At 44.4% G+C, this 17,390-nt stretch overlaps 1 protein-coding gene and 1 long non-coding RNA gene across 5 annotated transcripts in view; both read left to right on the top strand.

The window, feature by feature from the left end:
• LOC5568996 overlaps window positions 1-17,390 on the top strand; it is a 67,289-nt gene that overhangs the window by 16,483 nt on the left and 33,416 nt on the right. For all 4 annotated transcript variants that reach the window (XR_002502453.1, XM_021853875.1, XM_021853877.1 and 1 more), the window contains exons 5-7: window positions 14,538-14,680; window positions 14,738-14,822; window positions 15,388-16,329. Coding sequence is in view for 3 of the 4 variants with exons in the window: in XM_021853875.1 (XP_021709567.1) it covers window positions 14,538-14,680; window positions 14,738-14,822; window positions 15,388-16,329 (1,170 nt within the window). In the remaining variant the exon portion in view is untranslated. The remainder of the gene's footprint in view (window positions 1-14,537; window positions 14,681-14,737; window positions 14,823-15,387; window positions 16,330-17,390) is intronic.
• On the top strand, window positions 16,643-17,339 carry LOC110679398. The gene is made up of 2 exons (XR_002502454.1): window positions 16,643-17,093; window positions 17,152-17,339. It is a non-coding gene; the product is annotated as an uncharacterized LOC110679398 (long non-coding RNA).

Here is a 17,390-nt window from a genome sequence, read left to right on the forward strand (position 1 = left end):
TCACTACTGCGCAGTAGCGAATACCCCTCCTCTTACGCTGGAGTGCTATCTCAGCGGTTTTCTTAACCGTCAGAATAGCGTCTACAGTGGACCTCCCTTTCCGGAAGCCGAACTGGTTGCCTGAGAGACCATTTACACCCTCGGTGTACCTCGACAGTCTGTTGAGGATGATCTTCTCGAGCACTTTCCCCACCGTGTCAATCAAGCATATTGGTCTATACGCCGACGGGTCACCGGGTGGTTTCCCCGCCTTTGGCAATAGTACCAGGCTCTGCCTCTTCCACGCATCTGGAAATACTCCCTCGTCCAGGCATATCTGCATAGCAGATCTGAACATACCGGGAGCCTCCAAGATTGCGACTTTGAGGGCCAGGTTTGGAACTCCGTCCGGACCTGGTGCCTTCCCCATGCTTAGGGATTTTGCAATCCCTACAAGTTCCTCATCAGTTACTCTATCCTCATCACCAGCCCCAATCCCCGGCTGTCCTACAAAAGGAGGCTATGGGCTAGGGTTGTGGCGCGGGAAGAGCCCCTCGATGATCCCCTCCAGCATCTGTGGAGACTGCTCCGTAGGAGCAATTGCACCTCTTGTCTTCGCCATTACGATCCTGTAGGCATCACCCCACGGGTTCGCGTTGGCACTCTGACAGAGTCCCTCGAAGCAGGCCTTTTTGCTTGCCCTTATCTCAGACTTCAGCGCGACTTTGGCAGCGGTGAACACCGCCCGTCGTTCTTCACGCTCCTGCTCGGTACGTGCTCGCTGCATCCGTCTCCTGGCCCGTAGGCAGGCACGGCGCAGGTTCGCAATAGCTTGAGTCCACCAGTATGTCGGTGGTCTCCCATTCCTAGGGTGGACTTTTCTACACGGAGAACAAAATATAGTGTTCGTAATCATTTTTCCGGTCAATTTAACTATATTTTAAGGTTAATTTGGAGATAACTAAAAATATAGTTGAATTGACACTATATTGTTAAACATAACTATACCATATAGTTGTTGATAACTATATTTTTGATTGAATTTACAAACGTCAAACGTCAAAATTTAACTATATTTTTATTGACTCAAAGTGAATTTTATTGAGTTTACAATATTTTGCAATGTTTACTCAGCATTTTGTTCTGCTTTATCAACATATCTGAAAAGATTCGGTGCTGCTTTATCAATCTAAAAAAAACATTGCAAAAATGAAAACAAAGAACGAGTCGACAAACTTGATATGTGGTCTCCTGCGTGAGAGGTGGTCATCTTAGCACCTACACTATTCCTTGCAAGTTAGAAGTAAGTAGATTTGTGAGCATGACTTGAATTCTAGGGAGGTGAATGTTTCCGAATAGTGATAATTATCAAAATTATAATTGTTTTAAGTACAAGTGGATAGCTCAATCAAAGAAGTGTGTTTATTTGATTTGACGTTAATTTAGTGTTGGCGTAAGTTAATTTTATTTCGAAACAACTATTTGTGCGTAGGTAAAAGTAATTGACAGGATTGTAATCTTAACATACGGAAATTCTTCTGCGTGTAGGCATGGTCGCATCGCATGCACGCGTAAGCACCGCTACCAGTTCGTCCCCGCTTAGGCCGAGTAGGTTACGCTCACGGCGGAGCGCCTCCCTAAGTACTTCATCATTGAAGTACGATGTCTTCCACCTACGAGGGCTTGGCCTTGACCTAGCCGCTTCCTCAACCCGCTGCCTGCTGTTGTTGTAGTCGATACTGTAGCGAACCGCCAGGTGGTCGCTGTGAGTGTAGGCATCGTCTACCCTCCAGTTCGAACTACTCGTTAGGCCAGGACTACAAAAAGTAACGTCGATAATCGACTCCGCTCCGTTACGGCTGAAGGTACTTTTGGCACCAACATTAGCCAGATCGACATCTAGCACGGCCAGTGCCTCTAGCAGGATTTGACCTCGCTGGTTCGTGTTACGGCTTCCCCATTCCACGGCCCAGGCATTGAAGTCACCCGCTATTACAACTGGCCTTCGCCCTGTCAGCGCGGTCGTTATACAGTCCAGCATCTGCGTGAACCGCTCGGTCGACCAACTCGGAGGCGCATAGCAGCTACAGAAGAGGACCCCGTTTACTTTGGCGATCACGAAGCCCTCGTAGGTAGTAGACACCAACTGCTGGACAGGGTATTTACCCGTTGTCCATATCGCCGCCATTTTTCCATCCACGACCCAGTTGCCGTTGCCGGCGGGTACTCGGTATGGGTCCGATATGATGGCGATGTCCGTCCCCCACTCAGCAACTGACTGGTACAGCAGTTGCTGAGCTGCGTCACAGTGGTTCAGGTTCAGCTGCGTTACCTGCACTGTGATTTTTCGTTGATGGCTCGTTTGAAGGTCGGGCACCTTGAGCCTCCCGTTGGGTGATTGTTGTTCACGGACTTGCCGGAACAAATCAAGCACTTGGGAGGGTTCTTGCAGCCTAGTGCCTTATGACCTTCCTCACCACAACGCCTGCACAACTTAGTCCTATCAGGGCCTTTACAGCCCCAGGACTTGTGTCCAGGTTCCCTGCACCTAAAGCAGATCACTGGTTGCTCATGTATGTTCAGTGAACATACTGACCAACCAACCTTGATCTTACCTACCTTAGCGGACTTATTTGCGTCTGCCACAGGTAGGTGTACTAAGGCCACCTGAGTACCTGCCGGACCTTTCCGTAGCTGAACGGCGGTGGTGGGCACCTGCACTTCGCACTGTTGCCGCAGTGCCGTGACGAGCTCTTCTGCGTTAGTGATCTCGTCAAGGTTCATCACCTTCAGAGTCACTGACTGCGTCAGAGCCCTCACTTCAACACCAGCGCCAAGGACCTCTTCCGCCAAACTTTTGTAGGCGGCGCCCTTGCGCTCCTTGTCGCGCTTAAGCTCGAGGATCATTTCACCTGTACGAGTGCGTCTGACACTGCGTACGTCGGCTCCTAGATCCGCAAGCTTCGCGTCACTGCGCATCGCCTTCGGGACTTCCGAGTACTTGGACTCTTCCGTCTTGATGATGATCGCATCACCCTTTTCGCGCTTGGCACCTACCCTCCTACCTTTCTTAGGTCTGGTATCCCTGCGCTCCTGTTTCTCCTGTTTCTTCTTCTTCTTCTTCTTCTTCCTCACTACGGTTGTCCAGGGGGCGTCCCCCCCCCTGCTCCGCCCTGACCTGTGGTGATGGAGGACCTCTCAAAGGTCGCAACCCCCTGTTCCCATCACTCCGTGAGGGGCCAGCCTTTTCGGGCCCACCCTTCTCGGCTTTCCGGGACGCCTGGCTGGGGTCCGATTTTCCGGCGCTTCTGCCGGTTTTCGGGGTCAGTATCCGCCTGGCCTTACGAGCGCCGCCGGGTAGCTCCTCCCCTGACGGCTGCCTCGCGCGCTTCTGCGATTGCTTGCTGTAAGCATTCGCTTCCACGCTTTTGGGGCTGCCCGCGAAAACGAAGGGTTCCGTCTGGGTAGACTTCGGCACCTTCAGTTCCACGGGTTCTGCCGCAGCCACAGTCACCATGGGTTCAGCATGGTTCTGCTTGGCCGCCAACATTGACTTACGAAGTCTAAGCAAGGCCTGCTTGAGGTCCTTGCTGATGTTAGACTTCGAGGACGCAAAGTCAATTATGGAGTCGAGCTGCTGTGCAGCCACTTCCATCGCAGAGAGCCCATCTCTACTTTTATTGATGGCCCTCATCAACCACGCTCCATCCATAACTTCACCCGATGCGTTAGCCGGGGATGAAATATGGGTTCCAGCACTGGCACTACGTGCACTGCTGCCTCCTCCTGCTTCTACTCTCCTCAACGGAGATCTAGCTAGCCCACTTCTTGCGAAGGGGTTCGCTTCCCTACTACTGCTACTACCTGCACTACTACTATTGTTTTGATTAGATATTGTACTCATTTTTGAATCCCACGAGTAGCACGGGAAAAGAGGTCCACCACGCCAGAGCCCTGCATTAACGCGGTAAGGGACAAAATACTGTGAGGGGTGCCCAGGTGCCCCACAGGCTCCGTTAATGGCCGAACGTCTTTTTCACCCCTTCGACCATTCATTCCTCAGCACGGTTTTTCGCATCACACCTTGAATTGGGGTTACCCCGTTTGGTGGACTCTTACCACCGGAACGGGTTGTCCGTAGTTCTATTCTGGACGCCGGAACTACACGGCAAAGCACGTGGACTGTAGGAGCGGTTGTGTGTCATGCTGTCAACGAAATGTGATCAGGATGGTGGCGGGACGCATACGCCACTAACGCCATCTGTTAGCTTATTGCCACTTGGCGATTTGTGGCGGCCATGTTTTTACACAAGTGGCTGAGTCTAACTTGAACGTCTGTCTGCGCTTCTACTGGCAAGCCACTCGGAACACACCTAGCAGAAGGTCCAAAGTCAAAAGTAATGCATTTCATTTTTCATTTATTTAGTTAACATTTAAACAGATAACACTGAATCAACAATTCCACGCCACAATACTTGGTTCGTGGCCGCATCTCTCCATCCTCGGTTCTGCCCCACGCTCGCCAAATCCATACGCAGTTGATCCGCCCACCTAGCTCTCTGCGCTCCACGCCTTCTTGTACCAACCGGATCCGATCCGATACACCAACTTTGCAGGGTTGCTGTCCGGCATTCTTGCAACATGCCCTGCCCATCGTATCCTTCCAGCTTTGGCCACCTTCTGAATACTGGGTTCGCCGTAACGAAAAGATCGTCCTAAGCAAAACACCACGACCGAAGACTCCAAATGTTACAAGTCCTCCTCGAGCTTCGTCCATGCCCGTAGAGGACAACCGGCCTTATGAGCGTTTTGTACATGGTACATTTGGTGCGGTTGTGAATCTTTTTCCGCCTACATCAAGGAAGAAGAAATTCAACCCATACGTGTCGACATGAGAATTTTATACCCAGCAGCTAAAAGACAACACGACTTAAGGCACAACCCACAGTCAATGGCATACGTTGTGGCGGCTGGCAATGATCAGCGTTTCGCTGAACTCTCCGCCAAAGTGGATAACCTCGTACAGAAAGTTAAGAGCAAGGATGACAGGGTAGAAATTCTACTAAACGAAATTAGAAACAAAAATGCCCATATTGAAAGGCTAGAAGCAGCACTGAAACTAACTCCTCAAGAAAGACTGACCATGGTAAAGGAACACGGGACAATAAAGGATATGGTCCAAAAGATACGCACCCTGGAATCTAAGCTGGCCCAAAAAAAGAGAAAGAAGTTGCAGTAATGAGAGACGGTTACGTTCCCAAGAAATTCCTCAATATCACAGCGAACAATAACTCAAAAACCCCTGCGGCAGTTTCTGAACCCTGTGCTAATAAAACCAACCCAATGAGCAAAAAAAAACAGCACTAAAAAGAATGTCGTTAAAACTGATGACTACGGGCTACTAAAAAAGCGCTCGAAAAACTGTGTCTCTCCAATAGATGCTTCAGAACCTATGAATACGTCGATTAACTATTCGGCGGAAAGCAGTGATATCGAAATCTCCTCTGGAGATGAGTCGATGCTGAATGCATCCGGTTACATATCAGATTCTTAAAGAAAAGCACTTTTCCAGTCCTCTCTTGTTCCTCCGCTCAAAAAATAACGAACATTAACCAGTCCAATGTCTTCGCATCCAGCCACTATCGATCCTAAACCTCAACCCAGTGCAGGAAAACTAGCAAACCCTCATCCAAGCTAAATAATCCAGTAAATAGCAAACCACAGCTCTTCAAGAATCAGCAAACATCCCCGGTGGAACCACCGAGTAGTCCAGGCCCCGTCAGTGCGGTCGTCTACCCCACCCCGGTATTGGCAGTCTTTGGTGGCCGGAAGAGGGACGGACAAGGGAGAAAACTCCTATACTCCTAAGTACAACGCGGGAATCGTAGCAATAGCAACAACAGAAGTCCATGATTATTACTGACGGCTGATAATAACTTTAGCCGAGAAAAACTGAGGCGTATCATCAGTGGTATTCGGGCTTACTATGGCCTCCACAAGAATCTGCGCTCAAAAAACATCCATCCAATCCATGTACAAAACGCTCATGAAGACCGGTAGTCCTCTACGGGCATGAAACGTGAACGATGCTCGAGAAGGACCAGCAAGCACTTGGAATCTTCGAACATCAGGTCGATTATCGTAAGCATCTAGGCACACCGCAGGAGAACGGTGTGTGGCGGCGAATAATTAACCACGAGATCGCCCAAATCTACGGTGAACCCAGTATCAAGAAGGTGTCCAAAGCTGGAAGGATAAGATGGGCAGGGCATGTTACAAGAACACCGGACAGTAACCCTACAAAGATGGTAATCGCATCGGGTCCGGTTGGCACAAGAGACGTGGAGCGCAGCGAGCTAGGTAGGCAGAACCGAGGATAGAGAAATGCGGCCACGAACCTAGTATTGTGGCGTGAAATTTTTGATTCAGTGTTATCTGTGTAGACATTAACAAAATAAATGAATTACTTTTGATATACCTATAAATCTTAACAAAAGTGGAACTTCTAAACAGTTACATACCCCAATCAATATGAGCAGGTTTTCGTCGTTTTTTTTTGTTTTTTTTTCAAATTATGAGATATCCAACACGAACAAATCTTTTTGACAAACAGACATTCATGCAATATTAATTATAATAAAGTCGAATTGATACCTAGCCTAACCAGAATCCTATGGAAATCATATGTTGGATCTTTCAACGTCAATTCGGGAATAACATGGATGTGTTAAGGATCCAATACAAATTAAGGACAACCCTCCTGCATCTGTCACATACAAAAGTCATAGATGTCCCATACTTGCCGTTGAAGAGAACAAAGAATATTCAATTGTCAAATTTATCGCTACGTAATGAATTCACGCTGCCAATTCGTTAAAAAGCTTTGAATTGCATAAATTGAATATAAAATTCGTTAACTCTCATTCTATCGCACTGATGCCTGAGTATGATGGAGAGCGAGGGGTTTCTACCTGTTTATATACAAAATACAACAACACGAATACTGAAGTGTTAATATGTTGAGCTTGTATTAAATAAGAGCACATTTTTGTGGAAGACAGTCATGTTAAAATATCACCAGTTTATGAATAATGACTAAAGTAAGTGAAAAAATGCTATTTTTCTGAGTTTTCATACCAAAACACTACGATTTTTTTTTTCACAGAGGTTGTGCATTTTTGTGCGAAGAATTTGTCCGAAGGTTGCAGTGAGAAATTCCCAATAGTTTATTATGAGATGTAGCCATATCAATGAAAAATTGAAAAGAGAATAACTCCAAATTTCTAACTATCTCCTTCCCCTTGGTTATGCGACCTTGCCGCGATGGGAGGGCATAATACATTAGCCCATATGATTCATATCTATTCGAAGTGGACATTAATACTATTGGTGACGTTCAGTTTGCCTTTTGCTAACCAGAATGATCCGTAGCCACTCTTACTATTAGCTAGCTAGATACATCGTTATCATATACGACGTAGGGAATACTTAGGAACTCTTAGGAAAATGACTAGTAGATTCACTGAGTAGAAATAAGTGGCGACAATCTTATTTTAATATGGTTTTTACATAGCCATAATAAGAAATACCTCTTTTGTAACAGCGGTGGTTAAAAGGCTCTACAGATGAGGAAAAAAAAAAAAAAAAAAAACAGCGGTATAATTAATCTAATTCCAGCTTCATTTTCGCAAAATTTACAAGTAGAAAGTAGGCGTTGTGAAGCATTGCATTTGCCACCGAAAAGTGAATCTTGTAGGAGACTGTAATAGAAGCCTAAGGTAACTTTACTCTTTAATATTCACTATAAAAATGACTATGGAAAGTAAGACGCTGAGATCGATTATTAGGGTACACTTGCTAGTTCCGAAAAATTGTTGAACAGACAAGGAAAGCGACTTTTTTCTTTAACGACATATGAACGTTATGACCAATAAATACTTTTAACAACAAAAAATGAAATTTACTAGAACTACTACTAAACAGCCTAATTTTGTTAAGACTTGACGACAATTGACATTTAAGACTCTAATCTTACGTAAAAGACAGGAGTAATCAGAATAGCACTTGAATGACAAATTATTCAAAACCATTTCGACTAGACAGTATTAGTAATGACACTACTACACTACTATTTCAAACAAATTCTGATGGAGCTGCTGATTTTTACAATGCTTTCTTTTCTCAGAAGCAAGGGAATATGGGTGTTGCTGATTCTTTATATGATCCCTTGACCTTATTGGCCAAAAAAAAAAAAAAAACGTCGCCTTCCGCTATGATCAACCTCATGTAACATTTTGGTCCTTCTGCTCCGGATAGCAGAGAATCCGCGACCGGTCCGGGACAATGGAAGCGCTTTTGAAGAAGCGAAATGTTGCGTTCGAACGGCTGAAACGGGAACACGCAGGTGCGAGACAAGTGACACAGGAAACACCAACCTTCGAGATAAATGATCGGCTGCAAAAGTTAGTGGAAATGCAGGAGAATTTCGACAAAATCCAGTGCGAAATCGAAGACGCAGCAACAGAGGAGGAACTGCCGTCGGTGCTGAATGTGCGAGAGGATTACGAGAAACTGTTCTACATTACCAAAGGAATGTTTACTCGTATGCTGGAGGTAGAGCGGCCGAGAGGATCCTACTGCGGAAGTAGCGACGGTACGTGCATTGAACCAGATAGCGGACTGAAGGAAGCTGTTCGTGTGCTTTTGGAAACGCAAAGTGCGTTGTTAACAAGACAAGCTGCAGCTTCAACTACCGTGGAGGAGTTAGCTGGCCAGTTTCGTAATATGCGCGAAAATCCAATCGACACACAACTACCATCATTCAATCTTCCGACGTTCAAGGGCGACAGGAAACAGTGGGCATCGTTCAAGGACATCTTTGTCAGCAGTGTGGATAAGAAAAACCTTACGAATGCGCTCAAACTGCAGCTTCTTATGTCTCACTTGGAGGGAGAAGCAAAAAGCCTCGTTAGTAGTTATGCAATTACCGATGTGAACTATAAAGAGGTATGGGATACTCTGGTCGAACAGTATGACAAGCCGAAATTTGCCGTTTCGGCGCTTGTCCAGGAGTTTTGTGACCAGCCAGTAATCAAGACAGCGAATCTCGTGAATCTACGGAAGCTCGTATCGACCTCCGACGAGGTGATTCGTCAGCTGAAAGCCATGGGAGCTGCGTACGAGACCAGAGACCCTTGGCTCATCCATATCGTTGTGAAAAAACTGGATGACAACGTAAGATCGCAATGGGCAGCGCACATCGTGGATATCGACAACCCTACTTTCGAAGAACTGCTCAAATTCCTCAAGCGAAAATGTGACACCTTCGAAACCTGTGCAGCTTTTAGCGGCAAGCAATCGGATTACGTCAAGAAAGAAATCTTCAAAGAAGAACGGAAAAATCCAGCAGTAAAGAGAGAAGTCAGCAATTTTGGCGTCACTCAGCAGTCGTGTCCAATATGTTCATCAGGAGATCATGTAATTTACCAGTGCGCCACTTTCAAGGAGGCTACAGTGAAGGAACGACGAGACATGGCACTGCAAATGCGACTTTGCTACAACTGTTTGCGTTCAAACCACTGCGCAAAATCGTGTCCGTCAAAATCTGTATGCCGCACATCTGATTGCCAGCAACGACACCATACTCTGCTGTGTCAGTCCGACAAAGCGCAAGTCAACAGCAACGTCTCAACGATTGAAGATAAGGTGCGACTACAACCAGTGAAACTGAAGACAACACTGAACTCGTTTCTTGTTCGGCAAATGTGAAAGCAACTACTTCGGTCTTCATAGCTACGTTGCCAACTGCAGTTGTTCGTGTGAGAGGGAAAGACAAGCAGTTTCATGAAGTGCGAGCCATGATTGACAGCGGTTCTCAATCGTCCCTAATCTCAGAGCATTGTGTCACTGTCCTTGGTTTGGAAAGAGAAAATGCGAAGCTGATAGTGTCAGGTGTTGGCAGCGGTGCAACGGAGACCACCAGAGGGGTGGTGAATTTGGAAATCTCTTCTCGCTTCGACGACAATCCGATATGCCGAACGAAGGCATTCGTGCTGAGCAAGCTTGCAACGAATCTACCAAGCCGACAAATCGATGCTAGCCGTTTGAAATGCCTTGAGTCGTTGCGACTAGCCGATCCCCATTTCGAGAAACCAAGAAAGATTGACGTGATTCTAGGAGTGGATGTTTTTTTGTCCGTAGTTCAAGATGGAAAAGTGAAAGATGAGATGGGGCTTCCAGTGGCATTGAATTCCGCGTTCGGTTGGATTGTTGCTGGTCAAGTCGGGGCTACAACTGATCTAACATGTAACACTGCTATTGTCACTATGTGCGCCGAATTCAACGTTGATAATACGCTACGATAGTTTTGGGAAGTCGAGGAGGTGAACAAGCCGAAGCCGATAACACCGCAGGAACAAAAAGCTGTCGAAGTATTCCAAGCCACCTATCAACGTGACGAATCTGGCCGATTCATCGTAAGTCTCCCATTCGATGAAACTACAGCACCGCTAGGGGAGTCACTTCCAGCAGCCATTCATCGACTCAAGTCAATGCACCGAAAATTTGCAAACGATCCTGTTTTCAAGAAGCTGTACTGTGATTTTATGGCAGAGTATTTGCAGCTGGGCCACATGGAACGAATTCCTGATGCAGAGATCGAGATGCCATCGGATCAACGATATTATTTTCCGCATCACGCAGTCCTTCGAAGCGAAAGTTTGACAACCAAACTGCGAGTTGTTTTTGACGGCTCCTGTGAAACAGCAACCGGCGTGTCGTTGAATGATCGTTTGTTAGTTGGACCAAAAGTCACCGAAGATGTCCCGGTGGTTTTCACCCGTTTCAGGACCTACGTCGTCGCTTTTACAGCTGATGTCGAGAAAATGTATCGACAGGTCAAGGTGCGCAAGGAAGATACCAATTACCAACGCATTATTTGGTCTCCTGAGCCCGGAAAACCTTTCGAGCATTATAGGCTACTAACCGTCACGTATGGCAGCTCATGTGCTCCGTACTTGGCAATTGAATCACTCCGACAAGCAGCACGAGATTGCCAATCGCAGTACCCGGAAGCAGCAGAGCATGTTTCGAAGAACTTTTATGTGGATGACCTACTCTCCGGTGCCAACACGCTCGAAGAAGCAATCAAGCTAAGAAATGACATCATCCAGGTAACATCGACGGCCGGGTTCACCCTACGGAAATGGTCATCAAACGACCCTCGCTTATTCGATGAAAGTACTGAGACCGACGCTGCAGTCCCACTTCATTTGGCGCCAGATGCTGACTCGGTGAAGGCATTGGGAATACAGTGGTGTCCTGCCACTGACACTTTCGGATACCAGTTAAAGATGGATTTCAACAAGCGAAATACGAAACGTCAAATGTTATCAGACTCAGCTCGACTATTTGATCCTTTGGGCTGGGTCGCTCCGATCATCGTTCGTATTAAGATCCTTTTTCAATCGCTGTGGTTGCAGGATTTGCTGTGGGATGATTCATTACCGGCGGCAATAGATGACGAGTGGAACAAGATCAAGAACGACTTGCAAGCAATCGAGAAGATTCGTATTCCCAGATGGATTCCCCACCATGGAGACAAAGTACAGCTGTTTGGATTTGCTGATGCTTCGGAGGCTGCATACGCGGCAGTGGTATACGCTCGGTCAACCGACCAAAACGGTAAGATTTTCGTCTCTCTGGTAGCAAGTAAAACGAAAGTGGCACCAATCCAGCAAGTATCTCTTCCCCGCTTGGAGCTCAACGCTGCGGTACTACTTACTGACCTCATGAAGCAACTTATGCAGTCTCTATCGCATTTGGACGTTACGTGCTACGCGTTGACGGATTCGGAGATCGTTCTGGGGTGGCTATCGTCGCATCCAAGAAAGTGGAAAACGTACATCGCCAATCGCACATCAATGATTTTGGAATTTCTCCCACGTAGCTCCTGGAACCACGTAGCATCGGCTGATAACCCGGCTGATTGCGCATCAAGAGGTTTGTATCCAGCAGATCTGGTGAACTTTAGCTTGTGGTGGAAAGGTCCATCGTGGTTGTATCAGTCCGACGAAATATGGAATCGTCATCCCGCAGTAATGGTTCCAGATCCTTTCCTCACGGATCAAGAGTGCTCAACGCAATGTTTGATGGTTGCAAGTTCTGGGTCGTTTTCTTCCTACGACGTGGAGAACTACCTGTTAGCACGTTTTTCGTCACTCAATCGTGCTCAAAGAGTGCTGGCGTACATCAACAGATTTAAATCCAATTTGTTAGCGAGCCGACGTGGTGGTCAACATATTGGTGGCGAGTTGGATCCGGTGGAATTACATGAAGCAAACGTTCAACTTGCTCGATGTGCTCAACATGCTGTGTTTCAACGAGATATACAGTGCCTGCAAAAGGGAGATCAATTAGCGCTTAAAAGTCAGATCAGATCTTTGTTTCCGTTTCTGGATGCGAATGGAACGCTTCGTGTAGGAGGACGACTACAAAACTCAGACCAATCATTTGAGATGAAACATCCCATAATCTTGCCTAAGCTACATCGTTACACGGAGCTCCTAATCATCAATCTGCACCTTGAAAACCTACATGCCGGACCGACACTGGTAGTGGCTACACTTAGTCAAAAATATTGGATCCTTGGGTGTCAAACAATCGTCCGCAATATCATCAATAACTGCGTCCGATGTCTTCGATGGAAAGCTAAAACCGCAAAGCAGCTAATGGGAAGTTTGCCGACTGTGAGGATCGTAGGAAGGCGTGCCTTCGAAAACATAGGTGTCGACTATGCCGGTCCCATTGTTTTGAAGGCTAGTGCTCTGAGAACTACCAAGACAATCAAAGGGTATATTGCAGTATTTGTTTGTCTTGGCACAAAGGCTATTCATTTGGAAGCAGTTATGGACTTGTCCTCAGGTGCTTTCATTTCTGCATTGAAGCGATTTTGCAGTCGTCGTGGATTGCCCAGCCAAATATGGTCAGACAATGGGACGAATTTTGTTGGTGCTGACCATCAACTGAAAGATCTTCTGCAGTCTGTCAACTTTAATTCCGAAATTAATCGTTATTTGAGTGGTCTCGGAGTAAAGTGGACCTTCATAACACCGTCTGCTCCCCATATGGGCGGAATATGGGAGAGTTCTGTGAAGAGTATGAAAAAGCATCTTCGAATCGTCCTTGGCAAGCAAATGATAACCTACGAAGATATGACCACTATATTAACACAAATAGAAGCGTGCTTGAACTCACGCCCACTCTGTGCTTTGTCCTCATCTACTGATTCATGCGAAGCGCTGACTCCTGGTCATTTCGTCATTGGACAACCACTGAACCTTGTTCCTGAACCTGGCGTGGCATTGCTCCCGGAGAACCGCCTCGATAAATATCAACGTATAAGAAAAGTAGTTGAGGATCTGTGGGACCGTTTCAAGACTGAGTACGTGTCGTCACTGCAATCCAGGAATAAGTGGCAAGCATCTGTAGAAAATGTGAAGGTAACTGACTTGGTGCTGGTAAAAAACGATTGTACTCCGCCAGCATATTGGGAACTTGCTCGCGTTACTGCTGTTCATCCAGATCGAAGCGGAGTGGTGCGTAACGTGACTCTACAGAGAGGCCAAACTACATATCAACGACCTATTCACAAGTTGGTGGTGTTGCCGAGTAATTGAGGCATCCGCCTCAAGGCGGGGTGTTTGTTGCTGATTCTTTATATGATCCCTTGACCTTATTGGCCAAACCCGAAAAACTATGTGCAAGAAAACAACGAACGAAGAGAAAACAATCAAGAGAATCGAGCAGAGAAAAAAACGTCGCCTTCCGCTATGATCAACCTCATGTAATTTTATAAGTAAAAATATACGAAACGAAAAGCACGCCATTTTTCCAAACTTGCTTTATTCCGAGAATTATTCAGTTTTTCGCTATAATTTCGTCGGTTTTCGTTCGTCGTTGGCTTCGTCCGCTTTTGCGTGTTGCTCCGTCGATTAACAATGGGTACTTTTCAAAAACTATCACGTCACAATACTAATAAAAAAGCAGTGTTCATGTGGGCGCCATTGCCTAGTCCGTCTGAGTATTGGTCCTGGTAGAGGGGAAACTTGGCAAAAGCCAGACCGAGGGTTCAGCCTTGACAAGTTAAGCTGTCAGGCAGCTCCAACTAAATACCATACAAAAAAAAAAAAAAATTTCTAACTATTTAATCTTTCAAAACCTAAAAAGGGATGGTATGGCTTCTTTTTTTTTCTTTCAAGAAGTGCAGTCAAAATGCTGTTCACATTTTGGGTGTTGCTCTGTGCTATTAAATTTCATTTGGTCTTGTACGATTTTTGTTTTATTTTGGTTTAATAGCCCTAAGTGAAACCGAACATACTATAACCCTCACTGCTCAGCGAATACTTAACGGATTCAAATATTTTTTGGCGCTATACTGGTACACATATTTAGTTTCTATAAGTTAAAGCTGTATGGCATCGTTGAAGCTATTTTGCTACATTATGAGTAGTTCTAATGAAAAATAGTCAGTACTAATTGTATTCAACTTATTTTTGCAGAATCTAGATAATTGGAAATCATCGAGAAGGAAACGAGTTGAACACATAATAGATAGGGTAGTCGAGGTGAAAAAATTCGAACTAGAAGAACATGATCGTAACAGACGGAAATCCAAAACATTCAATGAAATGATGGAAGAAAGGTCAGTGTGGGAAATGTTAAAATCTCTCTCTTTTACGCAAATAAATTAATATTTTAGGGGTTCGAGACGGCTAAAATATCTGCCAATTTACACGGATGATGATAACAACGATTTGAGTGATCTTGGAATAAATAGTTCTGATGTAAGTATCGAAAACATAAAAATTTAAAGTTTTGTTTATACAGTTAACTCTCCCTTACTCGATATTGAAGGGACCATCGAGTTAGGGAGGTATCGAGATACAGAACACATATTTTTCAAATTTTAAACATTTAATTATTTTGACAAAACACATTCAAAATAGTAATTTAAATGTGAAATATAATACAATTTTACCACATTTACCTATTTGAACCTTTTTTACCGGTCGGCAAAAATTGAAAATTTTATCACCCAGGAATAGCCAGTAAACCTCAATTTTACTATCAATTTAGTCATAATATTCAAATTCTTGATTTTTTTTAACATTTAGAGGACATTTGGAACTTTTCATGAAAATATCGAGTTAGAGAGGTAAACTCACTTGGGAAACTGGAACAGATAGCATCGAGTTAGGGAACATCGAGTTAGAGAGGTATCGACTTACAGAGGTATCAAAGCATGCTAAATTGAAAGGACCGCGCATTCCATCGAGTTAGGGGAAATATCGAGATACAGAATATCGAGTAAGGGAGAGATGACTGTAATACGTAATATGTTTTAAACAGGTATCCAGCAAAGAAATCGATGCGAATGTGGAAAATTCAGGGGATGAAACTATCCCGGAAAGATCAGCTGAAAGGGATTTGAACGAATATACATACGAAGGAGCAATCGAAGGTTATAAGAGTCGGATTTCCCGAACGACAACACATACAGCTAATTATGAAAACCAACGGTTTGACAATAATGCACATCAGAAAACTCAGACGGGCACTGTGCAAGTTGTACACTCAAGCAAAGAGGCTTCACTATATACTTTAGAAGAGAAAAAACCTTCCGATGTGTCGGTAGCTGATATTCCCAAGATTGATTTTCTAAAACGAAAAGAACTGTTCGAAAAGGAACAAGAACAGGCAAATGCAAGCGAGTCCAGACGCCAGTCTTCGGATTTTGTTAATACATTAAGCATAAAAGAACGCCTATCAGTATTACAACTAAACCAAGCACAAGAAACGAGCGAGTCAGAAAAACGTCAACGTACTATTCCAGACGTTTCGTTTACGGATTTGAAAAATCGCTTGGAAATTTTTGAGAGGGAAATAAGAACACTTGCAAATGACAAAGATGATCTTTCAAGCTCATCGCCACCCAATACACACGAAAGTTCGGTAGAGCCTATGGCTCCCACGCCAAAGGATGAACCAAAACCAGAAGATGATCTACTAGAAAAATCACATTACTTTCCTAATGTCTACAGTAATATATTGACGCAGAAACAAACTCTCGATGAAAACGAGAATATCGACACAGATCGAGAAGACAGTGGTATTCATACTACAGACGTTTCCTGTTCTGTCTCTCAAGCTGATGATCAAAATGAAGAAGTTGAACATCTTGCAAACGATGATTCCAACAATAAATCGAATCCGATTGAAGCTAAACCACACCCATCGAATGCTGCAGAAGATTCAAATCAAATGGAATATGATGAAGCAAACGACATAAGTGTAAGTATCTTTGCAATCTTTTGAAAGTAACAAGGAATAAGCTAGTTCTGATGGTTGGCTAGGTCTAATATCTTTGATACACGTTCTATGCTTATTTCTATCTATATCTAATGGTGATCGTCTTTACATGGTTAACTAACTAATCATGAAATTTTACTTTACAAAAGCCAAAATTTATACTAATGTCTTCTGCTACTACTTACTCGCAGGCTTACTATACCATTGGATCGGTTATCTTTGGGGTTGAAAGTAAACCAACTACTTCCGGTTAGGTAGATGCTAGCACCAGCATAAAATTCCATATGATGTATGTATAGGGGTGGTTTGGCAAAGATATGCATGATCAGTAGTAATACACCCATGTACATATAAGTAGTTTGCGTTGTAATTTATTAGATACTTTCGGTTATGCCATTGTGCGTTTATTTCCAGCAGCTTCACATCATGTGCATACTATATAAGAACCTATTATCTGAAAAAAAAAAACAAAAAAAAAACAGCATTTGGAAAAATGTCCAATCTTATCATATACATACCCAGATGATAAAATACAAGTTTTATACTGTCCAAATCTTTATTATCCGTTGGCAATCAATATTTACCAAAAAGTCAGTTGAATTGTTTGAAGTTATTGCAACACAGGCAATCTTTTACAGCAATCGAACTCTTTTATTCAAGGAATGTTATATTATCATATATCTTAAGGAGAACAAAAACATCCATCAACACAAATTATGCGCCTTTTCGCTACGTATTCATCCCTGGTATGCCTTCTCTTCTGCAGCATGTATCGAATAATGTTATTTAGTGTTGCCTTCGCAGGAAAACGCTTCAGTGTGGCTCGACTTCGTGTGCAGAATACAAGAAATCTGCCCAAATATCTGAAAAAAACTACAGATCATTTTAATGTTACGGATTGAAGAGTTCAATGTTTGCATTAGATCAAATATCAATCGTCCTATCGCATTCTATAATTGCATGCATAACACTTACTTGCTTATCTCGCTTATTTGAAACTACGCACAAAATACACTTCCATCGTACCTACACAACGCTTCGTC

The sequence above is a fragment of the Aedes aegypti genome, chromosome 3 (genome assembly GCF_002204515.2).
Source record: "Aedes aegypti strain LVP_AGWG chromosome 3, AaegL5.0 Primary Assembly, whole genome shotgun sequence".
NCBI classification, from domain to species: Eukaryota; Metazoa; Arthropoda; class Insecta; order Diptera; family Culicidae; genus Aedes; species Aedes aegypti.